The sequence below is a fragment of the Arachis ipaensis genome, chromosome B05 (assembly GCF_000816755.2).
Source record: "Arachis ipaensis cultivar K30076 chromosome B05, Araip1.1, whole genome shotgun sequence".
Classification (NCBI taxonomy): domain Eukaryota; kingdom Viridiplantae; phylum Streptophyta; class Magnoliopsida; order Fabales; family Fabaceae; genus Arachis; species Arachis ipaensis.
In genome coordinates this window covers 70030179-70045722 of record NC_029789.2, presented here as the reverse complement: position 1 = coordinate 70045722, position 15544 = coordinate 70030179, and the positions used below count along the sequence as shown (strand labels likewise).

Here is a 15544-nt window from a genome sequence, read left to right as displayed (position 1 = left end):
ATTTTAAAAATTTTTGAAAAAGTCAAATCTAATTTTTGAATTTTTAAGAGAGAAAAAGGGAAAGATATTTTTTTTATTTTTTAATATTTATGATGAGAGAGAAAAACAAGAAAAATGATGCAATGCATGAGAGTTATGGATCAAAACAATGAATGCATGCAAGAATGCTATGAATGTCAAGATGAACACCAAGATCACTATGAAGATCATGATGAACATCAAGAACACATTTTTGAAAAATTTTTAATGCAAAGAAAACATGCAAGACACCAAACTGTAGCTTTACAGCCAGCCAGGCTTCAACCTGCTTTATAAAACACTAGAATTCATTCTTAAAAATTCTGAAGAAAAATATATTTTTGAAAACATTTTTAAATTTTTTTTCGAAAACTGATGAGAAATTTTTTTGAAAGATTTTTGAAAAATTTTTGAAAATTAAAACAAAAATAAAATTAGTGTATCCTTAGCTACTCTATATAAGTGTATCCTTAGGTCCCTCATTGTTTTTTTTTTTAAATTTTTTTTAATTTTCTGTATGTATATAATATTCTAATAATTTTTTATACAACATAATATTTAATAATATTACATATATAATTATTAAATGAGTTAAATATTATAAAATAAAATTAAACACATAATTATACTAAATAATTTCTTTAAACAATAAAAATTATCCTTACACAATCCATACACAATTCAAAGATATAATCTTAAGAAGCAACTAACAATCAAAATATAACTTAAGATAATTTAAGTCACCTGAAACTTGTATCACATATCAATTAAAATGCAAAGTTTGCACTCTATATCCGAAAAAGAGCTTAACAAATAGAAAATCGTTAATATTCTAATCTTGGCATAATGACTAAAAAATGTTCTAAAGCGCCTTCAGATTCTTCTCACACACATCTTTTTCATGCTGATCTTCATCACCATCAAGAAAACTCTTGGCCTTAACAATTGTATCAGTGTTCATTCCCAGCGGGGCTGCTGGAAAAATACTTGCACTTCTAAGAAGTTTAAACAAAAAAATTCTTCTAACGATGCACAAAAAAAGTGTAAATAGAAATTAACTAAACCAAAATAGTAAGATCACAAACTGAGTTGAAATACTAAAATATATATGATCATCATACTAATTGCTGAATAAATGGACAAAGAAAAAGAAATTAATTGCTGAATAGACCATTCCCTCTCTTCACTCCAAACAGCTTGAACTTTACTGCCAATAGGATATTTATCACCCAAACCAATCCCAGCATTATTTACCAAACAATTGTAACAGTTACTCATCTTGAACAAAACTAAAAGCATTCTAATAGCTCGTTACCTATCAAAAGTAGTAAGCACTTTGATTTAGCAGATTTGATATCTTAGATAAATAAGATACAATACCACAATATCTATTTGATTGATCACTTACTTTTTCTCTTCTCAGCTTGTTAGTTTTTTTATTATTCTCATTAAAGCTGAATGCTAAATTCACAAAATCATGGCAATCAGCTTAATTTCAAGTAGGGAAAACGGCATTGCTTCAAAGAGTAAAGTGAGAATTATCAACCTAAATTGTAAAATTAAAAATAAATTAAGATAGATATATCAATTTTTCACCAATATCCCCAATGCAATTGACAGACCAAACATGAATCCCTTGGCTTAATCTATTTTTGGCGAATCAGAACCCAAAACACAATTCAAGAATACATCAAGTTACACAAGTAAATTGAAGCAAAAGGTTTTAAAAATTGAAGACAAATTAATGAATAAAACTTCATAAACTAGTGCATCAATCAGAAACTTTTTCACCTCCAAATTTTGAGAAATGCAGTGCTGCTTACCTCTGGAATGGGCTCTCGGATTACATATTCCACGGCAACACCAATTAAAATCCTCCAAGTGATCTTGCACTACATATTGAAGACTAATAATAAGAATTGAAGGTATTTCAAAACTCAAATTTTCCTGTACTGTTTTGAATTCCATTAATACAAATTACTTAATAAGAACAGGAACTCTATAGCACAAATTCAATTGTACACAATAGAAGAACAAAAAAGCTTTGCCCCTAATACAATAATAAAATTTGAATGATGTGATGGTTGGCAGGCTTAGCTTTGGGATTGCAATGATCTTATTGATAACTGCCACAAGCCTGAGTAAGAGGTAGCCTTATAGGATAGGTTGGTTGAATGGTGAATGCTACCTAGTCAAAAGGGGTGTTTATGCCGGCTCAACTATATTGATCCTAGTAACCGTAGGTTCGGTAACTGGTTCGGTTTTGTTAACCATAAAGGCCAATCAAACAGAACAAGATCGCAAAATACATGCACAAACAGGGTGAGGAAGAATTGATCATCCAATTATTATACTTAGAAAGATGCCTTACAAGTTGCTGAGGTAAAAATCCAAGTTCACATTCCAAAGACATGCTTTCAAAGGAATACTAATATTATAATAATAGTTGTTCATTAAAAAGAGTTGCCACATCCAATTAAGATGAGTAAACATGCTTGTATAAAAATTTAAGTGCTGCATAAATTTAAGTACAAAAATATTATAATAATAGTTGTTATTATCACAAAAAGGAATTGATTCCCATAACCAGTCAGATGCCTAGTCCCTCCAAAGATGCATAAAGTGGTGTAGGTAAATTTAAGTATAAAAATACGCATACAAACACACATGGTATAATAATAGTAACTGAGCATTGTCATATGAATTGCAAGTACTAGGAAAATTTCATCTCCATTGGCATATCTCCCTGCGTGATCTTTCAGTAGCTTTTCAAGTGCTGAAAATAATGCAAAATATGCAACATTTAATTAAGGCAAGAAAAAAAACCACTCAAATGAATAATTGGTTTGGAAGTAACAAACTAGAATATATCTTAATGGTATTCAGTGAAGTTTCACCTGTGAAGCCCTTTCTAATGACACTTTGTGCCCAAGGAAGTTTTTCATGAGGGCCAACCTTTTTCTCAATGGCGTTATTCTGCAAAACAATATGTGCAACCTGTGGAGAGTGGATAAGATTATTAAAAAGCCGAGTAACAAAAAGGACTAGAGCTTAAGATTATGCAGCAGTATACCTGAAAATTGAGTGCTCTTTTGGGAATGTCATGAGGCAGCAAAGGGTATTGAGGATACTTATCGTCTAAATACTGCATACATAGAGAACATAAATAATTGAATATAAATAAGAATATATAAGAGAAACAAAGGAATTAAAATCATGAGTTGGAGGACCAACCATAATAATGGCTAAATATTCAGCAAGAACAAAATTGCCATCCACCAGAACGGGAATTAAAGCAAGAGGATTCAACTTGAGGAACTCTGATGGTTGTTTAAACAAGGCAATTTAACAATACATGTAATAGAAATAAATACATAGCATAGGTTTAGAACAAACCAGGGTCAGATTTGGAGGAGGCGGTGACAACTACGTAGTGGTATTTTAAGCCTGAAAGAATGGGAATTGATTAGGAATGTGAATGTAAATGTAAATGTAGAATTGAATATAAATACCATACCTTTGAGGTTGAGAGCGAATCGAACTCGGAAGGAGTAGGAGCTCATCCAGTGTCAATACAGCTTCAGATTTACCGCTTCACTCTCCTGAATCACCAAACCATATCGTTTTGAATTCAATTTACATCAAAACAATCAAAAAAATCGCAAGCTAAGACAACAGAAGAACAGACCTAGGGTTTGTGGTGAACGAACCTAGAAGAATGAGTTCTCCTATGCCGCAACAGTAGCATGCATATTCATCAATTCATGAGTTCACAGATTATTGTACTAAACTCCCAAATTAAAACCCTAAAATCGGAACCCTAACCTCTCAAATTTCAGAAACCAAATGAAGGTGGATGCATACCTTCTTGACAATGGTGAGCGAATGAAAAGAGGCTTTCAGTTGAGCGCAGCGTCTTCCTGATGTGAGCACACAGCGAAGAGAAGCGATGGTACGGTGAAGATGAGTGACGGCGTGGTGAGTGGTGAAGATGAGTGAGTGCAGAGTCTTCCTGGACGTGAGTGGTGACGCCGTGAGTGGTTAGTGGTATTGGTGGACCCTTTCTCTGATTTGGGGTTACGAGTGGCGACGATTAGTGCAGGAGGGTTCACGACGGTGTGAGCTTTATGATCTTCACGACGGTGTGGCGCTGAGTGGTGAGTGGGGACTGGGGTGCGATGATCTTCGCGACAGTGAGGCTTCACGATCTTCGTGCGGTGCAGGAGGTAGGGTTTTCTGAAAGAGTTTTCTTCGTGTTTTGGACTTGGAGGGTTTTCTTCTCTACTGAAAGGGTGACTTCTGAGCTTTGGAGGGAATAAAAATTTTCACTAAGTGTTTTACATTGGGAAAAAGTTAAGAGGAGGGAAAAAATTTACTAAGTGTCAAATTTTTTACTCTAGACACATTAGGCATCATTTCTAAAACGCACCCAAAACTTAATAAATAGGCTACTCTCTAAAAGCGTCCCCTTTCATATGAAAGGTGAACCTATAGATATCAACCTACGGCTACGCTTTATAAGTGATTTCTAAAATACCTAAGGCTACACTTTTTAAATGATGCCACAATTGTGTATCCTTTTCTCATATAAAAAGGCAACACGGAGAAAAGCGTAGCCTATTCATAGAATAGGCTACACTTTTTAAATGTAGCTTAAAAAAAGTGTGGCTGAACGGGTATTTTTCTTGTAGTACATTTTCTTTGAGGGGCAATGCTACTCAATGGCTGGAAACCTTTCCCAAAGAGAGCATCAACAATTGGGATGAATTGGTGAGCAAATTCCTAGCCAAGTTCTACCCACCTCAGAGGGTCATCAAGCTGAAAACAGAGGTGCAAACATTCATTCAAGTGGATGGAGAGTCATTGTATGATGCATGGAGAGATACAAGGCCTTAATCATGAAGTGTCCCCCAGAAATGTTTAGTGAGTGGGATAGACTCCAAAACTTCTATGAAGGGTTGACCCAGAAAGCTCAGGAAGCATTAGATCATTCAGTAGGAGGCTTATTGCAGCTAATGAAGATAGCAGATGAAGTCCAAAACCTCATAGAGATGGTGGCAAACAATCAATACTTCTTTGTTCATCAAAGACAACGCTAACCAGCCTATAGCAGGGGTGTATTGGAGCTGGAAGGTGTGGATACCATCTTCAAAGTGATGCATCAACAAATTTAGCAACAATTTAAGCAGATGGCTAAGAAAATTGATGGACTGCAAATTGCTGCAGTAAATACACAAAGCCAATCTCAAACCTCACATGGGTGGAAGCAATCTGAAGAAAGTTTTGGGACATTCAATTATCAACAACAAAGCCCTGAGCAGGTGCAATGCATGAATAGCACTTTAAGTTCATTTCAAGACACTTTTCATGGTGATGCACACAAGACACCCTAGAAGACTCATTCTAATTAAAGGTGGGGTGAACATCAGAATCAAGGATAAAGGGACTTCAAATCTAGCAGCCTCAGCAACATAAACAACCATAACCATTCATCCAATAATGCTAAGCAATTCAAAAATTCACAAAACACATATCACCAACCCCATAACGACTCACAAAACCACCAGAATAACTTGTCCACATCTACATTCTACCCACAAAATACCCTCGCAAATGGTTCAAACAATTTCCAGGAACAACCATCTCATTTTACATAACCACAACCAAATCCAGACTCTCAAAGAATCTCTAGTCTGGAGATGATGATGAAGAAACTCATGAAAAATCAAGAAGCAGCAAGAAAAGATCAAGAGATGGCAAGCAAAAACCAAGAAGCGTCAATCAGAAACCTTGAGAGGCATATGGAGCAAATGGCTAAGCAAATTTCAGAAATGGGTGAGAAGAGAGCAATTACCTTCCCCAATGTCACTGAAAGAGACAAAGGAAAAGCTATAAAGTGGAAGGAGTGCAAAGCAATCATAGTGGAAAGTGATGAGACTAGGAAAAAAGAAGCCATCAATCAAGAAAAACACAACAGAGAAGTTCCACAAGAAGAGACAGAAGAGAAAAGTGAAGAGGATAGAAAGACCAAGAATGGAAAATCTCAAAGAGAGACAAAAATATCCTTGAGCCACAGCTACAAGAGAAGAAGGAAGGGGTGAAGTCATATGTCCCCAAACTTCCATACCCTCAAAGGTTTCGGAGTGAAAACGAGGATAAGCAATACTCAAAATTCTTGGATATATTCAAGACTCTCAGCATCAATATTCCTTTCTTAGAAGCACTTGAACAGATGCCATTATATGCCAAATTTATGAAAGAAGTACTCACAAAGAAAAGATCCCTAAAGGAAGGACAAATTGTTGAGATGACAAAGGAATGTAGTGCTATCCTCCAAAGAGAGTTGGCAGAGAAGAAAGACGATCCTGTGAGTTTTTACATACCTTGCACCATAGGAAACATAACAATTGAGAAGTCATTCTGTGACCTCGGTGCAAGCATAAACTTGATGCTTTTGTCTCTAATGAGGAAACTTCAAATTTCTGAGCTGAAGTCCACACGAACAGTTCTCCAAATGGCTGACAAATCCATTAAGCAAGCACTGGGAGTTGTGGAGAATGTGTTGGTAAAAGTGGGAAAATTCTTTCTCCTTGCTGACTTTGTTACCTCAGATATAGAAGATGACCCTAACACTCCCATCATCCTGGGGAGGCCTTTCCTAGCTACGGGAAGAGCATTGATAGATGTTGAAAAAGGGAAATTATTGCTGAGAGTGCATGATGAGCACCTAGCATTCCATGTTTTTAAAACCTTGCATGAGCCCATTCAGGAAGAAGATTTTATGAAGGATAAGGCCAGAGATCAAAGCCTGAAGGAGGCAGTCAATGAGTTAACTCTAAGACTTCTAAATCCATGCTTGAAAGAAGTAGAAATGGTGCAACAGACCAAAGAAATCAAGGAGGAACTAGATCCAAAACCCCCATATGATAAACTCAACACCCCAGATAAAGAGCCACCAAGGCATGAATTATCTTCTGAGAAAGAAAAGAAGAAGAGGCCAAAAGGGTGGAGAAACAAGAATATCCCCACTGAAGGCTTCTCACCAGGGGATAAAGTGATGTTAAACACCCAACCAATGAAGGTGTCTCCATAATTATCTGAGTGCTATACTGTGAACCGGATCCTTTCACTTGAACACCTAGAGATCATCAAAGAGCAGACCGGAAGGAAGTTCACAGTAAGAGGAGAAAAGTTGAGGTACTATGATTTTCAACCCCATGATCAAAGGATGAGATGTCAAGCTAGTGACAATAAAGAAGCGTTTGTTGGGAGGCAACCCAACCTGAGGTAGTTCACTTTTCCTAGCTATTTCAATAAAAGGGTTAATTAGACTTATCTATATTGCAAGGAGCTAAGTTTGGTGTTGCACACCAAAATAAATTAAGGGAGAATGAAGGATTCTAAGTTTGGTGTTCCACTAAAATCTCATTTAAAAGCACATTCTCACCTTCTGCATACATGGCTGCTAGCTCCGAGCAATCAGATAAACCAATTAACCAATTGTTTACTTTTTAGTTTTTCTAGTTTTTATTGCCTTTAGCAAAGATAAAAGGATTTCATATATGGTTAACCTATTGCATCAGAGGCATTGGCAAGGAATTAAGTTTGGTGTTCCCACACTAAAATAAGTTTGAAAGCCGTCTTAAATTCATGCATATTAACCATCTACTTAAGGGCTTGAGAAGCAAGTCACTTTTGAGAATTATGCAGGAAAGAAGCCAACATTTGGAGACAGGTACACTTGCCGGTGAGTTTTGGTGTTGGAATTAGTTTCCAACCCATCACCATATACTAACTGATATGGTGAAGCTCCAATAGGGGTTTTGAAAGTTGTGCTGTATGCCTATAGGGCATCATCAAGCTTTCTAGCCCAATCCTTTCTAGAGTCACTTACTGTCCTCTTAAGGATTCGCTTTAGTTCTCTATTGGAAACTTCAACTTGCCTATTCGTTTGGGGATGATACGGTGTCACTACTTTATGGTGAACTCCGTATCGGCTTAAGACAGAATCCAGCTATCTATTATAGAAACGAGTTCCTCCATCACTAATTAGTGTCCTAGGGACACCAAATCTGCTGAATATATTCTTTTGGAGGAACTTCATTACTACTCTGGTGTCCTTGGTGGGTGTTGCTATTGCTTCAGCCCATTTAGACACGTAATTTACTACCACAAAGATGTAGATGTTTGAGTATGAAGGCGGGAAGGGTCCCATAAAATCTATGCCACATACATCAAACAGCTCAATCTCTAGGATTTCTTGCTGAGGCATGCTGTGACCATGAGGAAGATTGCAAGCCCTCTGGCAACTGTCACACTAACAAACGAACTTTCTAGAATCTTTAAAGAGAGTAGGCCAGTAAAAGCCACTTTGGAGTACCTTAGTGTCTGTCCGCTCACGTCCAAAGTGTCCTCCATAATCAAAGCCATGGCAATACCGTAGGATTCTCTATGCTTCTTCTTTAGACACACAACATCGGATTATTCCATCCGAGCATCTCTTAAAGAGATATGGCTCATCCCATAGGTAATATTTTGCATCATGCATGAGTTTCCGGGCTTGCTGCCTGGTAAACTCCTTGGGAATGAACCGTATAGCCTTTACAATGTCTACAAACCAAGGTACTGTCCAGATGGCATAGAGTTGCTCATCTGGAAAGGAATCAGATATGTCAGTGGAGGCAGAAGAAGTCCCTGCTATTGGCTCAATCCAGGACAAGTGATCAGCTACCTAATTTTCTATCCCTTTTCTATCTCTAATTTCTATATCAAACTCTTGCAGAAGTAATATCCATCTTATAAGTCTAGGTTTAGAATCTTGCTTAGTGAGTAGATACTTTAGAGCAGCATAGTTAGCATAAATAATGACTTAGATCCTACTAGGTAGGATCTGAACTTGTCAATGGCATAAACCACTACAAGTAGCTCATTTTCTGTAGTAGTATAGTTTTTCTACATATCACTTTATATGCGACTAGCATAGTAAATGACATGTAGAAGCTTGTCATGTCATGTCTTTGACCTAGGACTGTGCCAATTGCATGATCACTTGCATCACACATTAGCTCAAATGGTAAGTCCCAATTGGCTGCAGAGATGATAGGAGCAGTGACAAGCTTTGCCTTCAGAGTTTCAAAGGCATGCAGGCATTCTTAGTCAAAGACGAATGGAACATCGGTGGCCAAGAGATTACACAGGGGTTTAGCGATTTTTAAAAAATCTTTTATGAACCACCTGTAGAATCCTGCATGTCCTAGGAAACTTCTGATTGCCTTGACACTAGTAGGTAGAGGCAAGCATTCTATCACTTCCACTTTAGCTTGATCCACCTCTATCCTCTTATTTGAGATCCGATGTCCAAGAATAATGCCTTCAGTTACCATGAATTGGCATTTCTCCCAATTTAGAAGTAGGTTTGTTTCTTGGCATCTTTTCAGGACCAGGGTCAGATGATCAAGACAGGAGTCAAATGAGTCTCCATAAATAGAGAAGTCATCCATGAATACTTCAAAAAATTTCTCTACCATATCAGAGAAGGTGGATAGCATGCATCTCTGAAAGGTGGCAGGCGCATTGTACATGCCAAATGGCATTCGTCTATAGGCGAACACGCCAGATGGAGATGTGAATGCTGTCTTCTCTTGATCTTGTGAATCTACTGCTATTAGATTGTACCCGGAATAACCATCCAGGAAATAATAAAAAGTATGACCTGCTAGTCTTTCTAGCATTTGGTCAATGAAGGGTAAAGGAAAGTGATCTTTCCTGGTAGCGTCATTGAGGCTTCTGTAATCAATGTACATACGCCACCCTGTGACTGTTTCTTTTGGGATCAGCTCATTCCTTTCATTGTGAACCACTGTCATTCATCCCTTCTTAGGAACAACCTGGATAGGGCTCACCCATGGGCTATCAGAAATAAGATAAATAATCCCAGCCTCATAGAGCTTAGTGACTTCCTTCTACACTACTTCCTTCATAGCTGGATTCAATCGCATCTGTGGTTGTACCACTGGTTTGGCATTATCCTCCAGCAGGATCTTATGCATGAATCGGGTTAGGCTAATGCCCTTAAGGTCACTTATAGTCCACCCATGGGTGGTCCTATGTATTTTAAGCACTTGGATTAGTGCTTCTTCTTCCTGTGGCTCTAGTGTAGAGCTTATGATCACAGGATAGGTATCTCTCTCTCCCAGAAATGCATATTTTAGGGAGGAGGGTAATGGCTTAAGCTCAAGCTTAGGAGGCTTCTCTTTTTCCTCAGAGGTTTCCATAAGTTCCTCTGAATCAGGCTGAGTATCATCAAAGATATCATTTAAATCTTCCTTGAAGCTTCTAGCCATGTTGACCTCATCCACCAGGGAATCAGTGAGGTCAATGCTCATGCATTCCTCAGGAATGTCTGGATGCTGCATAACCTTGATAGCATTCAGTACGAACTTTTCCTCATTGACTCTTAGGGTTACTTCCCCTTTTTCAACATCAATGAGGGTCCGTCCTGTAACTAGGAAAGGTCTTCCTAGGATAAGGAATGCACTCTTATGCCCCTCCATGTCCAATACTATAAAGTCAGTGGGAAAGACAAAGGGTCTAACCCTGACAATCATGTCTTCAACTACTCCTGATGGTATCTTAATAGAACCATCAGCAAGTTGAAGGCACATACGGGTTGGTTTGACTTCATCAGTCAAACTAAGCTTCTTTATTAGTGAAGTAGGTATTAAGTTAATGCTTGCTCCAAGGTCACATAGTGTTGTCCTTATACAAGCATCACCTAGAGTGCATGGTATCATAAAGCTTCCAGGGTCTTTCAACTTCTCTAGTAAGCTATTCTGAATGATTGCACTGCATTCCTCAGTGAGGAGGACTATTTGTCTCTCTCTCCAATCCTTCTTATGACTTAGAATGTCCTTCATGAACCTTGCATAAGAAGGTATCTGTTCAAGAGCCTCTACAAAAGGGATATTTATCTCTAAGGTTCTGAGATACTCCGTGTTCGGAGGGTTACCTGAAACTGTAGGTCAATCTTGGACGAGATCTTCTGTGCGGGTCGGTGTTGATGTGTCCGACTTGAGGGTGGTGGCCGGAGCCGCCGTGTCCGACTTTGTTGGACTTGTTGGTGATGTTGATCCTTCGTTATCGGAGGGTGGTGGTACCTACAAAGGACTCTGATGCTTAAGTTAGCAAGGATATTAAGCAAGTTTTTAGTAGAATCAGAGTATGAGTAATACCTGGGTGCTCCAATGTATTTATAATGGTGTGGTGTGACTTTTCTGGAGATAAGATAGTTATCTTATCTTATCTTTGAGTGAAGTGATCTTATCTTCAAGGGAACCGCCCTTATCTCTCTAGGCTTGGGTTGCCTTTGGATTTGGGTCGTGTTCCTCTGTTTGGGCCCTTTTGGGGCTTTTCTGGGGACTTGGCTGAGCTCTTTGAAACGAGGTCGGATAGTCCTGACTCGAAGAGGTCGGTCGACTTGTCTTTAACCAGCCCGGGTCGTACAGCTCGACCCAGGGTATGAACAGTGCCCCTGCTTGAGCTTGGTGTTTTTTAAGGTCGAGTCCCTTAGACTTCGATCCTTTCCGGAGAAGCCGAGCTCGAGCACTTTTGGTTGGTCTTCGCTGGGTAGCATTTTCCATTAGTGGCTTTAAATGCGGAATGTTTCTCTCTTTATAGCGCACGTTTTGCACTTTCTTGGGAACGTGCGAGGGTTTTTAAAAACCTATTAACTCCCCCCTTTGCCGTTTTTCTCATTTTGAATTTTCACAAAAGCCTTTCTCTCCTATTTCTCTTCTCCTTTCTTACTGCAACTTCTCTTTTCTCATTACTCCCTCTGTTTCTGTTCTTTCGTGCTTTCCTCTTCTTTTCTCGAGAAGGCGATCGTTAGCATGGCTTCGGTTGTTGTTTCAGACTCTTGATTGCTTCACCATTCCCTCTTCGCTGTAGGTTGGTTTTCTGTCTTCCTTTCTTTTTTTCACGCCATTTTTTTTATAGTTTCGTTTGGCTCTGAGAAGTTTTGTTCTTGCTTGAATTTATTCTGGAAAGCTTGAATCTTTCTTTAGCGTTTGTTGTTGTAATGTGTGTTCTGGGAGTTTCTTCGTCTTTTTGTATGAACTTTTTCGCCTTTTTTGATGCTTTTAGGGCTTTGCATGTTGTTACTATTTCTAGTTGTGTCCTTGCTTTTGAAGTTTTGGAGTGATGAACTGTTTGAAAAGGTTGTGTCTTTGATGATTTCCCTTTGGCATGTTTGATGCATGATAGTTCCCTTTGCTGATAGATAAAAAGATGGCTATTTTGATGACTTTCTGGTTAATAATTTTATTTTCGGAGTGTTGCTTTGTTGAAAAGAGGGTTATTTTCTTGTTAGGAGGTGTCGAGATGTAGGCTTGTAAATTTTTCTTGAGTCTTTATTCCATGACTGCCTCCAAAGGATGCCCCTGGTGTGAGTCCTAGGGTTTCCTTTTGCTGTTGTACCTGGCGTGCTTTAGTCCGAGTTGCTTTCTTTGCCTTGCCCGAGTTGTTTTATTAGTAACCCATTTTCCTTTTTCTTACTGTAGGACTTAGTTGACCATGTCTTCTCGTAAAAATATTATCGAGACATCCTCCAAAGTCCCCGAGGGCATGTCTGACTGGCTAGATGCCCTCGTCCTGATGTGTGTTTCAGTAGTTAATTCTGAGTATATCGTGGAGTTTAGAAAACATCACTGGATCTGTAGTAGTAGGGATCAGGAGAAAAACTACGAATTAGTAGTGCCTAACTCCGATGAAAGGGTTTACTTTCCTTCTCTGATCTAGGGGCAACGCCCCTTCTTTTATGCTTACGACTACTTTTTCAGCCAAATGAACATCACCCTTCCTTTTACTTCCTTTGAGACTGACTTGTTGTGGTCATGTAATGTAGCTCCATCCCAGCTCCATCCGAACTCCTGGGACTTTATCAAGATCTTTCAGTTGCTTTGCCAAGAGTTGGATGTTAAACCTTCTCAAACTCTCTTTCTTTACCTCTTTGTCTTGACCAAGCCTGGGACTACCAAAAAGAAAGCTTCTTGGATTTCTTTCAGGTCTTCCCAAGGACACAAAGTGTTTTCTATGTACGATGAGTCTTTTAGGGATTTTAAGAACTACTTTTTTAAGGTCCGAGCTGCTGAGGGAGCCCGACAAATTTTCTTAGAGTCGAATAATGAACCTGCCTTCCCTTTATGTTGGCAAAAGAATGTTGTAGTATCTAGATATACGTGGAAGATTCTTTTATGAATTTGTTGGAGGGGATTTGGGGGCAACCTCCCCATCTCGACACAAAACGATTCTTAGGAGACCCTTCCCTTGTCCGAGCTGAGCTGGGTAGTGGTCGACTTCTTTTTGCTTTGTTTGCTTGCTTTTTGTTTCTATTTCTTCCAATTTTGTAACTTGTTTTGTTGTGTTTTTCAGAGATGGTAAAAAATAATGATTCCATGAAGGCCTTTAAAAAGGCGGGAAAATCTACAGCAACCCAGCACATCTCGGCTAAGGCTGCTGGGGAAGGATCTTCTCAGGTTCCTCCTAAGAAGCCTGTCTTGAGCACTGTTGGGCCGAGGAGGATGATTCTTACTCCTCAGGTCCATTTGGTTGATCCCCCCAGACTTCTGCTGCTACCTCTTCTCCTTCTGCCGGACCTCTCCCAAAAAGACAGAGGACTGTTGAGCCTTTTAATCTGGACGCCCCCGATTTTGATGCTGTTGGTTTTGTCGATCAACAAATTGCTCCTTATGGTGTTGTTCCTACTGATGATGTCTCCATTCTTTGCCATTTGGACTTCATTACCCGAAGCAGTATCAAGATGGCACACATGGGAGCAGCCTTATTCCGAACTGCTCAGGACCTTCCCATTCATGCAACAAAGGCTTTTATGGAGAAGGCCAAATCGGAATTTGACAGGATCAAGGGGTTGAAGGAGGAGCTTGAGGTGAAGGTGGCGAAGCTGGAAAAAGAGTTGGAGGGTGAGAAGGCTCGAGCTACTGCTGCAGTGGCTTCTGGGAATCTGGTTGAGGATATGGCGCTGAAGCATAAGGAAAGCTATGTCTTGACTTATGGTAAGATGATGGAGCTTAGGGAGAGGTTGGAATCTGCTCGAGCTGACTATGCCAAGCTTCAGGGCCATCTCGTGGGCAGTGTGACTGCTGCCTATGAGAATTTGAAGGATCAGGTCCAAGTTCTTGCTCCCGAGCTCAACCTGTCTCTCTTCAGCTTAGATAATATTGTGGAAAATGGGAAGATCGTCCCTGCCCCGGATGAAGATGACGATGATGCAGATTCGCCTCCTGTGCCATCCACCAAGGCTTCTGTTGTCCCGACTTCTTCAACTCCTACAGCCAAGGTTCACCATCCTGATTCGGATCCTGATGTTTAGATCCTGAATCGGGCGGATGGGACTGTCGATGCTGTCCCCCTTCAGACTCGTCCTCCTTCGTCTCAAGACACCGCCACTGGAGAATCCTTAAATCCTTTGTAGTTTTCTTTGATGTATCTTGTACAGCCCGGTCTGTGGGCTTTTGTATGGCCTGTATATTTTAGTCGCTTTTCTTAGCAACTTTATTTTAGAAAAATAAATGCCTTTTCAACTCTTGCGGCCGCGTCGTCCATGCGATCGCGTCGCTGCCTGTTTCTTCAAAAACTCTGTTTTATGCTTTCCTTCCAATTTTGTATGTTTCCTTTCCATCCTTTAAGTCATTCCTGCCTTAGAAGATCTGAAATTACTCAACACACGAATCACGGCATCGAATGGTAATAAAGGGAAATTAAAATAATGACTTTTAAAGCATAGGAAACATGTTTTTCACATACATCACATAATAAGGAAGGGAAAGTAAAACCATGCAATTAATATGAATAAGTGGGTGAAGGATTGAATAAATCACTCAAATTAGGCATAGAATATATCATAAAATATGGGTTTATCAACCTTCCCACACTTAAACAATAGCATGTCCTTATGCTAAATCCAAGATAAAGAGTAAGGTAAGGTTGAATTGGTGGAATCTCATGTAATGCAATCTATTCTAAATGCAACTACCTAAATGCATCATGCAATTCTAATTTTTTTATTCACTTGTATATAAAGCTCACATGTAGTTGAATTAATTCAAATTTCTCAAGGAATCATATATATAGCCAGACCTCAGATAATGATAAAGCACTTTTACAATTGAGATGGGAAAATATTTTATAAACTTGCAAGACAATTAATAATTCAAGCAGAGATATATGTTAATGAGCTATTGAACCCTCACTAGATTTTGTGTTTACTCTTTAGTCACTCAGTGTTTATTGGGTTAATCACTCTATTCTTCTTTTTATCCTTACTTTCTATAACTTTGTTCTTCATCTAACCAATCAACAATTATATAATATAGGCATACAAAAGTCATGAGGTCTTTAATTAAGGTTGTAATAAGGGCCAAGGTAAAGGTAAGGGTATATGTATAAGGCTAAGTGAGCTAATTAAGCGAATCCTTGATTAGTCTAAGATCTCACCTAACATACATAACTT

At 38.9% G+C, this 15544-nt stretch overlaps 1 protein-coding gene across 4 annotated transcripts; it reads right to left on the bottom strand.

Annotated features, from left to right (window-relative positions):
• On the bottom strand, positions 894-3582 carry LOC107641897 (glutathione S-transferase zeta class-like). 4 transcript variants are annotated; one of them, XM_021124015.1, is made up of 8 exons: positions 3536-3582; positions 3415-3465; positions 3253-3338; positions 3092-3163; positions 2916-3015; positions 2733-2794; positions 1842-1924; positions 894-993 (listed from the first exon to the last, which is right to left on the bottom strand). In XM_021124015.1, the coding sequence occupies exons 1-7, from the start codon at positions 3579-3581 to the stop codon at positions 1886-1888; spliced, it is 456 nt and encodes a 151-aa protein (XP_020979674.1). In that variant the 5' UTR covers position 3582; the 3' UTR covers positions 894-993; positions 1842-1885. The 4 variants fall into 4 exon arrangements, with proteins under 4 accessions (XP_020979674.1, XP_020979676.1, XP_020979673.1 ...); XM_021124017.1 differs by having other exon boundaries at positions 894-990; XM_021124014.1 differs by having other exon boundaries at positions 894-990; positions 1842-1910.